Source organism: Cryptotermes secundus, unplaced genomic scaffold (assembly GCF_002891405.2).
Source record: "Cryptotermes secundus unplaced genomic scaffold, Csec_1.0 scaffold520, whole genome shotgun sequence".
Classification (NCBI taxonomy): domain Eukaryota; kingdom Metazoa; phylum Arthropoda; class Insecta; order Blattodea; family Kalotermitidae; genus Cryptotermes; species Cryptotermes secundus.
In genome coordinates, this window is record NW_019725846.1 from 59,242 (window position 1) to 78,004 (window position 18,763).

An 18,763-nucleotide genomic window follows, 5' to 3' on the forward strand; every position below is an offset into this window, starting at 1 on the left:
AATGTATGGAGCTCTACCTCCACCCCCATACGCCTTCAGGGACAGGCGCTCCATTAAGCATTAAGCTGGGCCCCGAGCCAGCTCGAGCTGTTTAGAGTGGCGCCTTTTTACGAAGCGAATGGACTGCCAGAACGCACTCTCTGCGCATGTCTGGCCTGAAAGAAACGCAGACGCCAGTGCGTCGTGGCCCGGCTGTACCCACTGCACGAGGATGCGAGTTTGGTGATTCTAGTCTCGGTGAAAGCGCGTACTGACGTTCCGAAGGACAGTAATGCCTTCATTTTCAGGGTCACCGCAACCCCCTTCTGCGGACAGTGGCCTCGTCACCGCCTGCGGGTCACGAGCAGACAGCTCAAGAAGTGGAGTGCAGCACTGTCAGAGGTGATGAGTGCGGCCACAAGGTCAAGCAACAGAGCGCGTAAAATGTACAACTGGCAAAGTTCCCGGCCAACATACGAATGTCGGCCGATGCTGCTTCCTGGCGGACAGAGTTGGACGCTGACGTCAGATCCTTGTGAGACTGTAGCGTTTGTAATCTTACCCGTTGCTGTGGTTACTGTTGCAGGCGAGCGGCCCTTCCGCTGTGAGCAGTGCGGCAAGAGCTTCACGCGCAACGAGGAACTCACGCGCCACAAGCGCATACACTCGGGATTACGGCCCTACGCATGCGGAGTGTGCGGCAAGCGTTTTGGGCGCAAGGACCACCTGAAGAAGCACGCACGCACTCACCAGCTGAGGCTGCCGCCCACACAGATCCTACCGCTGCCGTTCCTATATGCAGGTTTCTAGCTGTGCTGAGGCGCGACCAGCACTCGTGTACATATATATATTACCCCAAAGGAAGACTCTGCTCCTTATTTTTGTACTAGACTGTGCTTTCTATTTTAATAAAGACAGTTCGTCCAGCCGAGCCCGTCTCTTCCTTCCGTGTCTCTAGGAACTTCGAAACAGGTGAACAGAGTAGTATGGGATGTAATATCAACATGGGGATTGTATCGAGCTGGCTCAGCATATGGCCCCAAAGATTGCTTATGGTGCGGTGGTTATGAACTAAATAGAACAGGCCCAATGACCGAGTTCAATATTAAGTCAGCTTTCCTTGCAGGCTTAACCAATTTATCAATTTCCATAAAGCTTGGTATGTAGTTCATGTCAGCCCACATCCCACTTTCTGATTCTCCATTACCAGCAATACCAAGATGGCGGCCGCGTGCCCGCAGTCACGTCTGAGAGAGTCCCACGGCTATGAGTGTGAAGATGGGGCCTCACACATAGAAGCTCGCAACATGGCGACCTGACTGCAAGTTTGTATAATTATCAATTTACAATGCAGATGACAAGCCACAGCCATTGCTAGGGGTGGTTCACTGACTCACAGGGGGTTGGCTCAAGGGGAGCGCATTAATGGGATCGGGGGGTGGGTTTCATAGGGGTGCGCTCGTCTGACAGCAGGGGATGCTCCTCCATTTTGTTTCTGCTCCGTAACAAAACCAGTTATAACAGGGTGTGTGAGAATTCTGATAACATAACATTCTGTTCGTCCAGAGCAGCGCAATACAGAACCGCTCTGCCCGGCGTGAGGACACGAACTCGGGCCGCTTCACATCGGAGCCCTGTGTGATACTGACCACATGTGGCGAGAATATAGAGTCGGAGCTTGGTGTTACAATATCGAAACAGTTCTCGGTACATGACGGCCCGTTGAAGTCGATGGGAAATTGAAAACATTAGTACAATGATAAAACTCCTTACAGGCTGTCTAATTCAGGGAAAGTCGTTCCTTTCTAAAGACAGACATGAATACAATTATCGAAACGATACGTTCTAAGACACTTGGTAAAACAAACGCCGATTTAACTCGTGCATATTCGAGCAGAAATATCGCTGCTAAGTCATAACTGCTTCTTCCTGTAACGGATCTGACACCTCTGGCCTGATTCCCTTACAGAATTAATATGAAAACTCTGAATCTTACAGAGAGCTGGGGGGGCAGTGCCTAAGCCGCTACCCAAAAAGGACGACACAAACACAGACATGTAGCCATACCTGCAGTGGGATTCGAACTCACGATCCCAGTGTTTTGACGGGCGCAGCTGTCTCGTGCTTTAGACCGCGCCGCCTCTATGACCGGCCATGACAACTTACAAGCACTAATCAAGTTACACTGCGCCAGAGAGCGCGATGTACGTACATTTCCGGGGGTCTCAATTGACATACCCAGTAGGCTTCTGTTTATTTTCTAATAACCTCACTATACAAGATCCTTGAAATTCCAGGAACAACAAATATACCAGCGCTACCTTCTGCAAAACAAACAAATTCTAAATCTCTAGCGCACGTCTGCGTGCCGACGGGCTGCAGCTAACTAGCAATGTCAACTGCAAAGAAATCTCTCACTGACATGCGCGTTCTACTAGAAACAGGAAGAATCATAAGAAAATGTAAACTTATTCGCATTCAACGATAAAACAATAAGTTTACCAACATTCACAGAACGGAAACACTTCATCGAAGCAAGAGACTGCCCTCTCATTAGTGAAGTACCAGAAGCCCACTTCTACACGATATTCAGCAAAAATGAAATTCAACAGCTTTCGCAACTTCCAACATTTCCCCCGCGTCTGGATCGGAGCGAATGGGCGCGCTCACAAATTCAGCAGGACGAAAAACGCTCGCAGGATTTACACACACGGATTGCTGTGTGCGCAGGCAAGATTTAATTCAAAATGGACGACGGTGTCCAAATGGCAGGTTCAGACGGATCCTCAGCTTTACTTCACTAATAACAACGCGAACCAGAAGTACTCCAATTTTTTCGAGTGGGGGGGTTACTTGTGATTTCGTCGTTTGAGGACATTCGAGCGGTCAAACTTTTTTTTCTCATGGGTGAAATTTTAATAGATCCGAAAGGAGAATGACAACGCAGAACTGCAAATCAATCTGCGAAACTGAATCGAATTCTCTCAAGCCAGACGTTCATCTACACAATGTCTAAAATTCGGTTCCCGCAGCACAGAAAATACACTACGTTTCCATAAGGAAGACGAACTCTGTTTCGGAAAATAACCACAGACATACGATACAAACATATCTTGTGGGAGAAAATTTCAAAACTGGCGAATGTTAAAATAGGTGGTGTACATAGTTACCACGGCGCTTTGAAGAATTAGAAAACGTACTAATCACAACAAAGTCTCTCAGTTTGTGGCAGCAAGGACGAGTGTGTACACTGTTCGGTCTATAGATACTGCACCGCTCAAAGTACAACACAATTATCACCACAGACTTCCATGTTTATATAGACCTAGCGGTTTTGCTTGGCCCCCAAGCCGGTAGTGGGCTTTAGCCCTGCTCCTATAAACAGAATGGGCGTTACGTCAGCGTCTGTACTGAGACCTGCGGTGTAGGAGGGAGCGGTGACGTGAAGGTAAAGTCGTCCCTGTGCTTAATTAATTGAGCACTATGACATGAAGACATATTGGGGTGTGGGGGGCACCAGACGGAGGCGAGTGGTCAGCCCCACAGATAGGAGGCTGGGTGCGGAACTGAGGAAACCCACGTAAATTTTCGTCACTGACAGAGATATTGGCTGGCACCGGAGGTTACAAGTTTTGTTCACATCAACCAACATCTGCGGCGACTTAACATTTCAGCAGTTCGCTAAGCCACGATTGCTTTCTGCTGTTATGTTTGAGCCTGTATAGCGAAGGTCTGAATGGTCTGCGTTCAGTTCTCGCCAGGACAACAGGTTTTCTCTTCTCCACAGCGTCCAGAATGGCTCTGAAGCCTGCTCAGCCTTCTATCCAATGTGTACCGGTGGCTCTTTCCCCGAGGCGAAAGCGACCGCAGGGTAAATCACAGGCCCAGCTTTACCTTTCTACCCTTCCCACAAAGTGAAAATTTCGACTACAAGGAACACAACTCCGTCTAGTACCGGACTGCACGGCGTCCCATCCCAGTACTCATAAGTGAAAAGTGCACGCACGGGAACGCAATGCAGCGGCGGGGACGGGTGGCAGGTAACTGGCACAACTTACTAATAAATATTATTACTTCTTTATTATCCTTACTGGGTGGGGCGGTACTGCGGCCACTACTGGCCCCAGATGATAGATGACGATGATTGTGGAGCAGCTGGTGAGATGAAGATTGGTAGGGGAAAGCGAAGTACTCGGAGAAAAAAACTTCGCCAGCGCCACTTTGTCCAGCACAAATCACACACGACCAGACCCCGAGCTCGAACCTACTAGTGAATAACTGGCACCAGACAACGAGAAGATTCGCCAGCCTTTACCTACCACACAGTAAACACAATGGGTCTCCATTACAAAGACCAATCTTTTAATGCTGTAAGGGAAATTAACTCCGTTTATTAAAGCAGGTCATAAGAAAGGCCCAACTTAAGAGCAAAACAGAAACAGAATCTGCTAGTTATGTTGTTATTGATGGGGGTCCCCAAAGCTGCAAAGCCGGCGCTCGCCATAAGCTTATGTGTGCATACAGTTACCGGGGATTTCCGCATTGCTCGACCCGTGGAACGAACAGCACGGGCTGGCTGACAGCCCAGGTTTGGAGCCTGTGGATTTTCACCTTCACGCCACCTATACGCTTCGTGAGGTATAAAAGCCAGGCCGTCCAGGCAAACCACTGTTTAAGCTATGCGGTTAAGCAGGTAAGGCCATACCTCAGTACTAGGATATGGATCAACTGTCAGTTTCAGGCTGCGGCCGCATTACCAACTGGATATGGGCTGGATCCCAGCATCCATTCTACACACAGTGATCCCCTGCCAGGAGTCGAACTCCGGTCCTCCAGGCCGTTACTGGTCACTTAGCTGTAAAGGCTCACCTACGGTTGAAAAGGTGTCATTAAACAAGCTAAGGGGCAGACCGAACCGCTTCCCAATGGGCAGGGGGGGGACCCCGAGTTCACTTAAACAGCTACAAATCAAGTTTCGCTCAGAAAACACACAAAGCGTACCGGGGAGTGTTGTGACGCAACGGGGACCCCGCTGTGACGGGGCTACTCAACGGCAGCTCTGGGCAGGAAGGGGTTGTGGCTTATTCTAAAGCAAGCCTACCGTGGCCTCGGAGATCACGCAAAGCGGCCGAAGTAGACGGGCTTAGAGGACAATAATGTTACAATGCACTTGTATAAAAATGTCTTGTGAGGCTGACGAAAGCCGCAAATAGGGCGATCAATGGGGGGCACTTGTGAGGGCGTAACGGACGCTGCATGCCACATGCTGTAACCATGGCAACGTACGCAAGCTAACTGACCGACTTCGTTACGCGTTAGTGCGGCGGTTGTGCGAACTTCTGAGGTGGAAAAACCTTAAGGACGGATAACATTCTGGAAAACGTATAGCCTTTATTACGGAAACAGCAAATATAAATATGACATCAGAAAATATTGTCACGTGTCAGGGTTTGCAAAGGGCACGAGGTAGTGTAGTTGGTTGAGGCACTATGCTACAAGACGGACGGTCACAGTTTCGAGTCCCGATGAGGTGGAATTTTTCAATTTACCTAATCCTTCCAGCTGCACTATGGCCCTGTGGTCGATTCAGCCTCTAACAGAAATGAGTACCAGGAATCTCCCTGGGTGGTAAAGGGCGGCCGTCGCGTAAGGCCGACAACCTCACCGCCATCTGTGAGCCGACTGCCTAGAGACGTGTCACAACCCTAAGGGCTTTCACAGCCTGTTACAGGGATAGCTTCATCTTTTATCAGGGTTTGGTTGACGAATAATAATGGGTTCTGGATTAGACGATTGGATTTACTGTCACTTCTTTGCACTCACAATCACTGACTGTCGCTTCATTCCTTGCTGGACTAAGCGTGACTAACTTGGTTCCCATTTACGGGTCGGCCACTTCTGCAGCTTCCGGTGTCCGCTGGTTTAACACTTCACAGCAGAACACTCAGCTATTGAACTGCCTTCTGAAGTCTCTTGCGAATAGAATCCTTTGAATTCACGAATAAACTGTCTTTTATAACGGCGAGAGAACCGAATAGCGGCCACCACACCGAAAAGTTCGTGTTTTGGTCTCTTACCCGTTGTAGCGGAAACTAGTGAGCCGTTGCCTAGCAAATGGACTTTCACTTTCGTTGCTATTGCGTCCTCGCAAGTACACACGAAGCCACAAGCAGTTGATGAGCCCGTTGTATCGAGCAGCTACAATGGGTCATCCATCTTACAGTGGTGAAGGATAGATGGCAGCAGCGATCAATGGCGAGTCAGCGGGAGGCCCCAAGCGCCACGTTGCGATCATTTTAGAATATACGGCGCGCCCTAACAGCTCTCTGCAATACTGGTGTGTGGAACGCATTCCGAACGAGGAACTCTGTACTCCGACTGAAGGAGTACGAAATGGCCAGCATGGCCGCGCTAAGTAGACGTGACGCTAGCAGTTGCCACACTGGCCGACTGGCGCGCTACTGAGATCTCTCGTTTCGTTTGGTACACCGTCACCAACGTTTCTAACTCTGTTTTCGGCTTAATTTCGGCTCACATGTACCCTCGAGATGGAGGGCAGACCCTGTACGATCTTGTGGCTCTTCCAACCTAACAGTCGCTCAGCTGGTCACGAAATCCCCGGCGATTCGTGGAACCCGTAGGTTCACGTGAAGCCTGACACCGCTCATGATGGTGGACCGATTGCCCGTTTCATTATCATGATAGGCCATTCCTGGTTCATACCCCGCCGTCACTTGAGTCCCCTTTCTTACCAATCCATGACTGCGGCAAGGAGTCCGTTGTGAAACACGGGAGGAGCAGTTCTCCACATGCTGAGGAGACCGAGCAGGCTGGCGTAGCGGCAATGAAAGGTTCTGGGCTCGAACCTCGCTGATGTTTTTTGTGGTTTTCTCCAGTCCCTCAGGGTGAAATGCCGGGGTAGCGTCTCTATCAGGCAAGGAAAGCTTCTTTCCGCGCACGCCCTTTCAGGTTCATTGCTCAGCAACGATCCTACCATTCAACGCTAGGCACTCTGCAATATCGACAGAGAGAACACTGCCTGTAAGACAAGACAGTACACACTCGCAACTTGGTAACCAAATCACGGAGGTTGGGGTCAGTGGGGCGAACATGGGGAAACAACAACTGTTCCAAAATAGTGGATGGGAAAATTCGTGGGGTGAACATAACTCTACAGAGTGAAAGGAAGATAATATTAAAATGACTCTCAGTGTTCCAAGGACAAGCCTTTGTGATGACAGCGACAGACGAACAACTCGAAACAAGACATACATTCGGAACGTTGACCCCTCACAGCAAAAATCTTCGCTTTATAAACTTCCCAAGACATGCAGACAGATGGGTCATCATCATGTTCGACAATGCGTATTGACTAGGAGGTGCTGCTCTCTGTGTGTGGTCCTCACAATCAAACCACAGCGCATTGTCACCGGCTTTTGTCACCGAGTGATGAAGCATCGACGAGACCGTTATAAGGGCAACAAATGAACGTTACGAGTTTTGTGCAGGTTAGGGACGAGACAAAAACTCCGATACATCAGCGTAAAGCTTTGTACGTCGATCTGCTGCCGGACAGCACAACGCAGCACAACCTGAGAACCGGACGGCTCCTGACAACCAATGCATTGCACTGTCATTTCAAAATGCGGGGCCATATCATAGTCTTCCCGCAATGAACATTCAATACCGCTGAGTCAGTTGGGCTACTTCTGAACTAGTTGATGTATGGGGGAGTGGATGTATAGATCCATCTATTATTAACGAGGTGAATGGTCAGCTTCACGCCCCAGCCGCTTTACCCCCAGGGCAAAATCTCCCGTTTCCCATTGGATAGGAGGCTGGGTGGGCCCCAGAGACGGTCTGGACGAAAAGGAATACAGAAAAATCTTGCCATTATTGGGACTCGAACACCGACCCCTGGGCGTCCAGGCGGTAGCCAGTCGCTACACCTACTGCGCTATTCCGGCCAGTTAAGTTCTGGTACCACAACTGTATATGTATTCACGGTCTCCCTGCTACATGCCAAGCCCATCCCTACTTGTTGGCTGCTATTTATTTGCTTCGTGTCCGTTTCAACCACTCGCTGTATGATAACGTGGGGCGGATGCGGACGGTGGTCGTTCCGACGCTCTCAGTATGCCGTCGAGTGGAACGACAAGAGACGAATGCCGCACTGGGAAGGATTTGCAAGAAAGCGGTCGTGCATGATCCCGGTGTTTGCTTGGAGGGACCGAAGAAAACCACGAAAAAACTGAGTAGGAAGAGCCCGTGGTCTAGGCTTCAGGGGCTTCCTCCCGCTTTTAGAACCAGAAAGTTTGCATGTTCTTCTGCCAGTTTCTGTTGGCCAACTTTCCGGGATGCAGAAGGGGGGTACGACTGGTGTTCCGAAAACAATGGACTTAGTAGCGTCTGACCGGACCAAGTTTACTTGCTCCGCGCAAACTGTTCCTTCTTAATATCTGTTATTTCTAAAATCAGCGTATTAAAATCGGGTCTCTCAAAAGTAAAAAAAAGTAAAACTGTCCTTGTGTGTAATTAAGCACACCACGAAGACATATAGGGAAATGGAGGTAGAGCTCCAAGCATCCTCAACCTCGGCTTTAATTGAAAGCGAATGCTCAGCTTTTCGCTTGGCCGCTTGATCCCCGAGGAAAAACCTCCCTGTATCCATTAGATAGGAGGCTGGGTGGCTTCACAGTTGGTCTGAATGGTGTGGAGAAGCGAAAGCCCTCTTCACCCTCCCAGGAATCGAACCCCAATTCCTCGGTTGCCCAGCCCGTATCGTAGACTAACCCCCCGCACCAAAACATCACATCACGCTCCGACGCTGGTTTTGCACTCTCCGTAAGTCCGTCTTCTCGTCACACAGCGCTGCAGGTAACTAACGCGCCTTAAGGGAGAGTGGCTTCGTTTGCAGTTTTGGAATTACTGATGGATTTCGATTAAGTTTGCTATGCTAGATAGACCGGGTCTTACAGCCTGAACAAAGCTTGTTTTGGCACATGTGCTCAAGCTCCGGCTGCTTTTCCCTGTGATCGGCTACGTGGGCTCAGCCGTTCTGGACTCATCCAACCGTATCGACAACAGCATTTGATACAGCTTCAGTGTTGCTCTACCAGGTATGATGTTACGAACATCACTTCCACACGCCAGAAGGTGTTATGTCCCATTCAATTTCAGTTCCATCTGGTTTTCCTGGACCTTCCTAGTGCCAAATTGTAGAGCAAAGTTTAAAAACAGTGGCGATAAAGCATCTCCTTTTTCTTTTTTCATCCTATTCTGAATCGGAAATACATCTGACAAATCTTAACCTATGCAGACTTCGCTAAAATTTTCACTTAATTGAATTAAAGTAGCCCAAAATTTCATGGATATGAGAATACTGAGCAATACTCCCTTCCCAATTGAATTACGGGCTTTCTTGCAGTCTATAACGACAATATAATTCAATATAAAATGATTATAACAGCTCCGCACGAATTTACATGAGCTCAGTCGGTACAGCGCCGGGCTTGACGGCAGGGGTTCGATTCCTCCAGTGTCCAGACCGGCTCTGAGGCCCACCTAGCCCCGTACCCAATAGGTACCGAGGGGATCTTTTCCTGGGGTGGGTGTAAAGCGGCTGAGGCGTGAAGCTGACCACTCAACTCCATCTCGTGCTGAGGTTAAGAATGATGGAGCTATACCTCCACTCACCCTTAAGTCTTATTCATGGCATAGTGCTTAATTAAGAATATGAACTTTATTTTTTTACCTTACCCAATTTGTACAGGGAGTAGCTGAACGAAACAAACATTGCGCTCATATTTCCTTCCTTCAGGTCGTGCAAAAGGAAATACAAATTTCAGAGGGCTAAGCCTGGTGCACGCGTGACAGCTGTGAAAGGAAACACCACACCGCTATAGACATGCCGAGTTCGAGAGACACAATCTCCTGTCCAATGGAACGCTGAAGAAATATCTAACACGACCATCTTTCCAAAAAGCTTTATCTCACGTACATTCTCATTAATTGTGTACGCATTTCTGGACGAATAGACATTGAAATTTACATTTTCCTCTGCAAGTTGCACCACTCATAGAACTCCCAAGCCAGGAGATGAAAGGAGTGCGACAAACTGCCCAATGGAATGCAGCTGCCTGCCGTGGCGTGGCGTGGTGTAGTTACTATGACAACGAGGAAAGAAAACAAGATGGAGGATCACCATAGGATTAATTAAGTGTTTTAATGGCTATCTACTGGCGTAAACAATTAGGAATTAAATGTGCTGGTTGAATGAAAGGACATGCAGACATGTTTCCAGAAAAAATGGAACAAAATCGCGAGTTACTCTACAAGTTTCCTCTTCGAGATGACAGGCATGGAGGAGGTACGAATCCTTTTCTGGTAGTGGTTGAAGGAGGGGTCCTTTCTGCCAAACCAGCAGCAATGGGGCGAATTATATTAGCTGTAAGCTGTAACTACAACTTCGAAAATTAGGCCGGAAGTTGACCTTCAGAAGAAGTGTGTGTTATTTAACAATACTAGCATCAAATAAATGGTAGGAGAGGACTGATGAACTGAAAAAGATTTTGGAAGAAGTGTTTGTGACCTAATCTAGGTACTACCCTGGAATTTTCCCGACCGGTCTGAGGAAATTATGGTAAACCTCAATCAGGACTCCTAGTGTCTTCGCTGAGATTCGTTACTTCATGAAACCACTTGGGCCTTCAAGATAAGAACACGAAAAACGTTAATAATGGGCCCCTTGAACTCTAACCTTTTTCTACCTAATGATTGATTGTAGGCAGAAATAAGTAATCTAAGTGGGTTTTATGAAATATTCTAACTGTATTTTCATTCTTCACAAATCCAAACAACCCTGTCCTTTTCTGCTGATGGTGCAACACCACACCTCTGTATAAATGTTTTAACGTAGTTTACACTAAATTATAAACAGGAAATGCACTTTATCTTCAAAGTACACAACTTATATCTTTTCAGAAATTAGATTAATATACTTATATGGAATATAAATCTATAATTCATCTGCTTTTCTTTTACAAGTTTGAAAACAAGGTGCTGACAAAGAAACTGCAACCTAAACTGTGAAGTTATCATACTATTACTTTGTTGATATTATACCACTGAGGCATACAGTGGGTGGAAAGAATGCTTTTGTGGCCATAAAGGCCAAAACACTTCAGTATCTTTGCTAGAAATTATACATATGTAAAATCTTTCGAATACTTTTTTTTAATTAGGTAATTCAGATAATTCAGCACTCTGAACACACCAGTGCTTTAATTAGTTTGGCTTATGTAATCACAACAGAGTGCAACAGGACAGATGATCATATGAAATGCTTGTGTGAACAGTTACAGGAGTGTTTGATAAGGCTGTTCTCATGCTCCTTGTGTTCATCGTGGGGTGGGTCACCATACTCGTGGGACTGTGGGAGTTAACAAAACAAGATGCCTACCTTACTCATATAACCATCCACACTGACCGCCTGCTACACAGAACAGATGAACACTTCCTGAGTGTTGCTCTCGACACGTCACAGATTCAAAATGGCTGGATCCACAAGAACATCAAGTGAGTTCAATAGTGGATGGAATGCCCCTCATACTTGCTGAGTAACAATAAGATAAAGTATATTTATGTATAGGAGCCAGGATAGAATAGTCAGTATAGTGACTAGATATGGAGCTGGACAACTGAGGGGCCAGAGTTCGAGTCCTGGTAGAGTCAAGAATTTTCCCCTCTCCACATTGCCCAGAGCTGCTCTGGTGTCCACCCAACCTCCTATCCAATGGGTACTGGAGGCTCTTTCCCCGGGGTAAAGCGGCTGGGACGTGAAGCTGACCACTAAACTCCAAGTCCAGGTCAAGAAATTGTGAATACATCTACTCCCCCATACGCCTTTGTGGCATAGTGCTTAATTAGTTAAGCACAGGGACTTAACCTTTTACCTTAACTTTTATATTTATGTAGGTCCAGAATGGAACTCATGATTTAGCTTGTTGTAGGTCAGACATGCTGCTCAAGTTGGCAGCACAGCTTGCACCAGCATATCTCCGTATAGGGGGCACACTGGCAGACAGACTGGTCTTCCAGCCAGACTGGAGCTACAGTCCGGTTAAACACAAGTCCAACATGTCGGACGGTGGCACATGTTCATATGAATCGAAGGGGTGTGCATTCCGTAACATAAGTTTTTTTAACATGACAGGTATGTGCAATTGTCTCCTTATGTCGTTATCTAAAGGAATTTGTGGTGCACTATGCAGACCATCTCACATACAGTCTGTGTTGCAGGAAGTGACTGGACAGCACTGAACAAATTTGCTCAAGCTGCAGGACTTGACCTGCTGTTTGACTTGAACGTACTGCTTCGGAATGGAACTCAGTGGGATAGCTCCAATGCAAGAGTGTTGCTTGAATATTCTGACAGACACAGATTCAATATCAGCTGGCAGCTTGGAAATGGTACCTTTCTCTGTGGTAACAGAGCCTCAACATTGGACTTAAGCTTGAGCCACCTCAGTTCTCTCCTCAGCCATTTTAATATTTTTCTACCATTGCAGTTTCCTTAGTCCATATAATTCAAGGTTTTTATGGCAGTGGAGATTCATATTGTGATCTTCTAAGTGATGACAATGTGTAGTCTTATAGGTGGGTACTGATGCTTCTCTCTCATCTTCAGGGTACAAGATAATGGGGCAAAATCATAGTTTTATATATTTTTATACTCGTATTTCCATAATTTAGTTTCATAAGGAACATAATTTGTTGCTGTTATTCCTAAGTACTTGTACAGTGCCACATTTCCAAAGGACCTGTCAGCATCCTGTTTTCTGGGGTTCTTCCTTCACCCATGTCCTGCCACTCAGCACCACCACTAAGTGGATTTTTCAATTGACCTAATCCTTCCAGCTGCTTTATGGCCCTGGGGTCGACTAGCCTCTAACAGAAATGAGTACCAGGAATCTTCCTGGGGGTAAAGGACGGCCGGTGCGTAAGGCTAACAACCTCACTGCCAGCTGACTGTCTAGAAAAATGAGGGAGCCTCAATGTCTCACAACCCTATGGGCCTCCACAGCCTGTTACAGGGGTAGCTTTACCTTTTTACATTCCCCTGTTGCTCCATCTTTGGTATCTATGAATATTCTCTTTTGTTTCAATTTCTGCTCTGCTCTCATAGAAAGAAACCATATTTATAATTGTAAGAAACACTGGCTAACATCTCTCAACCCATGTGCTTACAGAGCCCAATGCATTTGGCCATGTGTTTGGTATTCCATTATCTGGGAATCAACTTGGGCTCGACTTTATGGAGCTGCGTCGTCTTCTGAGTTCATACCCCCGTTACAGTGAGTCACTACTTGTGGGGCCAGATGTGACCCGTCCGATACTACATCAGACAGGGGAACAACCTATACCATATCTCACGAGCTTCCTAGCACAGGCTATCAGTGTCATCAGTGCCATCACATGGCACCAGTAAGTTTCACACAGTTCTGATCTGTCCTCATATGAATGATTGAATTCGTACCTCATGTTCACCAAAAACAGATGTTCTGCAATGCTGTGCAGTGAGCTATTAAGCTTTCACCTTGCTTGCAACAACTTCCGTGTGTGAAGCAACAGTTTTCAAAATGAAATCCTAATATCAGATGGTTGCAGCAGATGATATGGATGCTACCATATGGAAGGTATCCATTTATATGCCATAACCCAGTTACCTCAGAGCAGCTGCAACCATCCCGTTAAGACTTGTACCAGTCTTCTCTGCCAATATTTTTGCATGAGGGTGAGTCAGAAATAATTTATTTTAAAAGTAAATGTCCACAGTAGAGAACAGCTCCAACAGCTGCAATGGAAATCCTACTATGACTCCCCCCACTGCATCTGCAGATGGAAGCAGAGGCCAAGTTAGGAAATTACAGATTACGTTGCAATGATTAATGGAGACCTAAATCTGAAGGTTTTGGACATGCATACATGATCCAGGCCATGAAAAAGGAACCCATCCTACAGATGGGATCTGATGAAATGCTACTGAAACATGTTTATGATAGACCCTTCATGATCAGATTTCCTGATAGAAGTGAGTGGAAAGAAGGGTTTCAACCCAATAGAAAGGGGGGACTAATCTGGTATACAGATGGTTCCAAGATAAATATAGGCACTGGAGTTGGAGTGTATTGTGATGGAACAGGGTGGAAACATAGTTTTGGCCTTGGTCAGTATACAACAGTATTCCAGGCAGAAGTGTATGCCATTAAGGCATAAGCAGTTGAGAATTTAGATAGAGACTACAAAAATATGAATATCTATATCCTATCAGATAGTCAAGCTGCAATCAAAGCACTTGGTTCACACCAAATCACTTCAAAATTGGTTTGGGATTGCCACCAATCCCTCACACAACTGGCCAAACATAAGAGAGTACAACTGATATGGGTGCCAGGCCATGAGGGTATTGCAGGGAATGAAACTGCAGATCAGCTGGAAGAACAGGATCTGAACAGCCGTTCATAGGACCTGAACCAGCTTGCGGCATCTCAGTTGGAGTTGCCAAGAAAGCGATCAGGGACAGGACTAACAGAAATCACAAAAAACACTGGGAATCCACATCTGGACTCAGACAGGTAAAAGGATTTATATCAGGACCCTCTGTCAAAAGAATGAAGGACCTGTTAAAATTAAACAGAGACCGACTCAGATGGGTGGTAGGATTACTTACAGGACACTGCCACCTGAAAGGGCACCTTTTCAAACTGGGACTGACAGATGACCCAACTTGTGAAAGGTGCCTACAAGAAGATGAATCAGCCACACACATCTTATGTGATTGTGAGGCTATAGCTTACCTAAGATATCGCCACCTGGGTCAGTTCTTCATGGGACCAAGTGACTTTTATGATGCCCCCATAAATCAAGTCCTACATTTCATTTGAAGTGTAGGATTAATAAAGGGTTAATCAAAAGGGGAAAGCACAATAGATCATTGAAGGTCACAATGTGAGGGCTGGTTTTTATGGCTCACCCCTTACACTCATATTCATATTCAAATGTCCACAGTACACGTTATTTCTCTAATTCTTACTGAAGCCTTTAATGGGATGGGAGGCCATGGATAGTATTTTGGGATCTGGTGGGGGCGTCATAGGCTCAAACCATTGCATTATGGAAAGAAAAAAGAACTAAACTTAGACCAACTTACTATTCTGGCAGTGGATTTGTTCCATGTGAAATGTACCATTTATGCGGCCATGACCATGTATGCCTGTGGAAACTGTCTGTCTGTTGTGCCCTGCAGGTATTATCTGAATGGAAGGAAAGCCAAGCTGAAGGACTTTGTCAGCCCAGATGTACTGAACATGCTGCCATGCCAGATCTCAGCAGTGCAGAGTGCAACTGCAGGGGTAGATCTCCCCATGTGGCTCAGTGAGTAATGCTTCAGTGATTTCGCTGGAATTACGGTTTTAGAAATGTATAATTTGAATGAAAATTGTTGAGAAGTAATATTATTAGCAGTTTTATAAGAATGCTATTTCTTGTAGTTCCACTGGTTCCTTTTGCCTTCAGAACCTATGAATTTGTAATTCCATGATTAAGTGGTAGAAATTTTGGTACAAAATATTTCAGGTGCTGATCTGTATTTGAGTCATCAGCACTAGGCAAAGGTTTTAGGAGTGAGAGATATACAAACTGTCACCTCATTAGCTATGGGGCACTAATGAGGAAACAAATAAGGTGAGGACCAAGGTGGCCCATGTGTTAACAGGGATGAGCCTGCGGGTTGTGTACAAGACTGTTACACAGGATCAGTTCAGGTGGTGGCAAAGTTTGAGGCAGTCGCTGTTCCATCTGTTCTAAGTTTCTGTATTTGACTGCAGGTGAAACAGGGTCAGCATATGGGGGAGGTGCCCCTGGACTTTCAGACCGCTATGTAGCTGGGTTCCTATGGCTGGACAAGCTTGGGATGGCAGCCCGCCTGGGGGTTGATGTAGTGGTACGACAGTCACTTTCAGGTGGGAACTATGGACTGCTGGACCCAGAAATGGAGCCTCTGCCAGTGAGTATGTCTGCCCTATGGCACTTGTCTCTACTTTCTTTTAAGACAACTTGAAAAATTTCTGGGTTTTCTGAAAATAAACTCTCATAGTATAATGAAAGTGACTGTTTATTTTAAAAGTATACACTCTTGCTGAACAAAATGAAGTTATCCTGTTGGAAGTGGAAAGAGTAAAATCGCGTATTTCTCCTTGTAGTCTACACATGTGAGGTGACAAGAGTTAAGACTGTTTGGACTGGCAACTCTGCCTGCATCATACATAATGTAAATAAAAATTTGTCACTTTAAAATCTTAACTGACTCAGGAAAATCAGAAGAAAGAAACACTGGCAAGACAAGAAAGTATGATATATTGTTTTTCGCTTTCATATGCTACCACTTTTGCACCATGTCGCTGTAAGTCTTGTGTGTTTAGAGGTACACCAGTATCTGTGGCTATTTACACCTGTATAGAGTTTGGGTTACTAACCAGTAATCTCAAATGGAGTTATATATGTGTGTGCACTCACGCATGTGTAGACACCTGACAATGAGACTGGGGGTGCAAAACTGCAAAGTCTGTACATAGGATGGAATGTAGAGTAATAACCATTTGACAGGCCAAATTGTACAGCTAGACCAACAACTACATGACTATCAAGTGTGTCTATAGCATATAATAACTGCTTGCTTCCCAGAGCTTCAGGTTTACACAGTACAGATGAACACATTGCAACTGCACAGACAAGCAGGACTTCCTCACAACAGTTGACTGAAGGCAGTATGTAGACTACAGGATGACACTCTGTTGGCAGGACTGGTGGGTATCAGTGCTCTACAAGAAGTTGGTTGGACTGGGCGTGTTGAATGTGGTTGGAGACCACATCATAGAAACATCCTGTCCAGGTGAACAAGGTCACATACGTCTGTACTGTCACTGCGCACGTCAGAGAGGCGCAGTCACACTGTTTGGGGTGAACATCATGAACAGAAAGAGCCAAGTCACGGTGACAGGGCTGCCAACGTCAGACATTGTGTTGGCATATGTGCTGACAGCTGACATCCTCAGGTCAAGGTAAGTTGTCAAAAGACTGGTGACTGATCCTCAAGGTTGGCTGTTACCTTATGATCCTGTCCTATCAATACAGACCATGAATGCTAATCGTGACTTTCTCATTTTTCAGACATGTTCTTCTGAATGGCAGGGAACTACATCTGAATCCAGATGGATCACTGCCTCCATTTGAACCAAAATACCTGAACATCAGCAAGCCTCTGTTCATGCCTGAATTCTCTATGGCATTCTGGATAATACAGGACGTGCATGCTGTTGCGTGTGAGGGTCAGTGAATCTGAAACGTGTGCCACTATGAGGAATAGAAATGTGTGCCAGCACACCAGTGATCTCTTCTTTGGTTGCTTTAACAAATCTTTGGAATTCTATATGTGGGTACACTCCATCTACTGCGGGAATAAATGGGTGTCAGTCAGTGATGCACACCATTATACAATCATCGGAAAGACACGAAACTTCAAGATACTTCCAGTATTCATAAGTATGCTGGTGGGAAACTCAGACACGCTTACACCAGACTTTTCTTCTGTTAGGTTGCTACACAAGATGTACCTTGGTTCACAGAGAAGATGGACTTTATTAAGTAACCAACTCCTTGGTACATGATGATGCTGACAGTTCATAGCTTCTGTGAGATTCATCACAGAATTTTATAGTGGATCGGTATCATCTTTTTCATACCTTCACAACCTGTTTCTCTGCATTAATTTTAATATCATTCTTCCATCTATTTTTCTCTACCCACTCATCTTCTTGCTTTAACTGTCCAGTAAGGATACTGTGTTCATTTACTGCTCCTCTCTCACATGTAGCATGACTTTTCCATTGCAATCATAACGATTTTATTACCCTAAAAATTCTAAAAATACTCATGACCTCTGCTGGGTCCAGATATCACCTGTAATATCCATCAGTTTGTGTGATGTTCTCACCACGCAGAAAGAAGCGGACAGTGTAGACTTAACTAGGATGGTACATGAGATGTGTGTGCAGGCACTGTTCATCTCCATTATGCAGGACACAGAATGTGAGGGCCTGCACCTCCTGTCTATGTGCTCAACCACTGAACATACATCTTTGTGAGCAAACATTTGCATAAAAAGTAGTATGTCAGTTAGGACTTAGCAGAGTAATATAGAAATTAATCTGATGATTGTCATGATGGAGAAAGAGCAACAGAGAGCATACCCCGAGCAAACAGATGACAAAACATCTCCAGAAAGAACACTGCACTGTAACAGGTCATGCGTTGAATGTCTGAGAGTTCTTGTTTTGGATATTACACATTCTGCAGCATTATGAGGGTGCATGCTAAATAGTAATACAGTCAACTCTCGATTATCCGGGGGCGGATTAACCGGTTTGCGGCTTAACCGGGGCTTTTTTTTTTAAGTTTATATGTTGTTTAATATTCATTCACTTTTGTTTCACATGGTGAGTTTAACACTATTTTCGCACTAGTGTGAACCGAGCTCTGCATTATTTCGTCCCGTTATGCGAACACAATGTTCTAGGGTGGGGGTGAAAGAATGCAAGAATTTTTGGAAAGTTTCAAGGACAAATACACCGCCCCAGGTTATTTAACGGTACCATCTCAGTGTGAGAGTGCATTGTGAAAGTAAGTATCAGTTTCTTAATATAGATCTTCAAGTGCGTTAGCAAAA

General features: G+C 45.8%; 2 protein-coding genes across 5 annotated transcripts in view; one reads left to right on the top strand and one right to left on the bottom strand.

Moving 5' to 3' along the window:
• LOC111863724 (alpha-tocopherol transfer protein) overlaps positions 1 to 18,763 on the bottom strand; it is a 45,368-nt gene that overhangs the window by 20,410 nt on the left and 6,195 nt on the right. The window contains exon 2 of one of the 3 annotated variants that reach the window (XM_023850300.1): positions 6,732 to 6,991. The exons of 1 other annotated variant lie outside the window; for it this stretch is intronic. Coding sequence is in view for 1 of the 2 variants with exons in the window: in XM_023850301.2 (XP_023706069.2) it covers positions 2,047 to 2,215 (169 nt within the window). In the remaining variant the exon portion in view is untranslated. Of the gene's footprint in view, positions 1 to 2,046; positions 2,260 to 6,731; positions 6,992 to 18,763 lie in introns of those variants that run through there. One more of the 3 variants, XM_023850301.2, reaches the window with a different exon arrangement.
• Positions 10,167 to 18,420, top strand: LOC111863723 (heparanase). Of its 2 annotated transcripts, none has more exons than XM_023850295.1 (9): positions 10,167 to 10,348; positions 11,337 to 11,556; positions 11,991 to 12,193; positions 12,280 to 12,450; positions 13,230 to 13,464; positions 15,287 to 15,414; positions 15,867 to 16,045; positions 16,840 to 17,099; positions 17,209 to 18,420. In XM_023850295.1, exons 1-9 carry the CDS (start codon positions 10,255 to 10,257, stop codon positions 17,372 to 17,374), a joined length of 1,656 nt encoding a protein of 551 aa, XP_023706063.1. In that variant the 5' UTR covers positions 10,167 to 10,254; the 3' UTR covers positions 17,375 to 18,420. The 2 variants fall into 2 exon arrangements, with proteins under 2 accessions (XP_023706063.1, XP_023706064.1); XM_023850296.1 differs by lacking the exon at positions 10,167 to 10,348 and adding an exon at positions 10,360 to 10,621.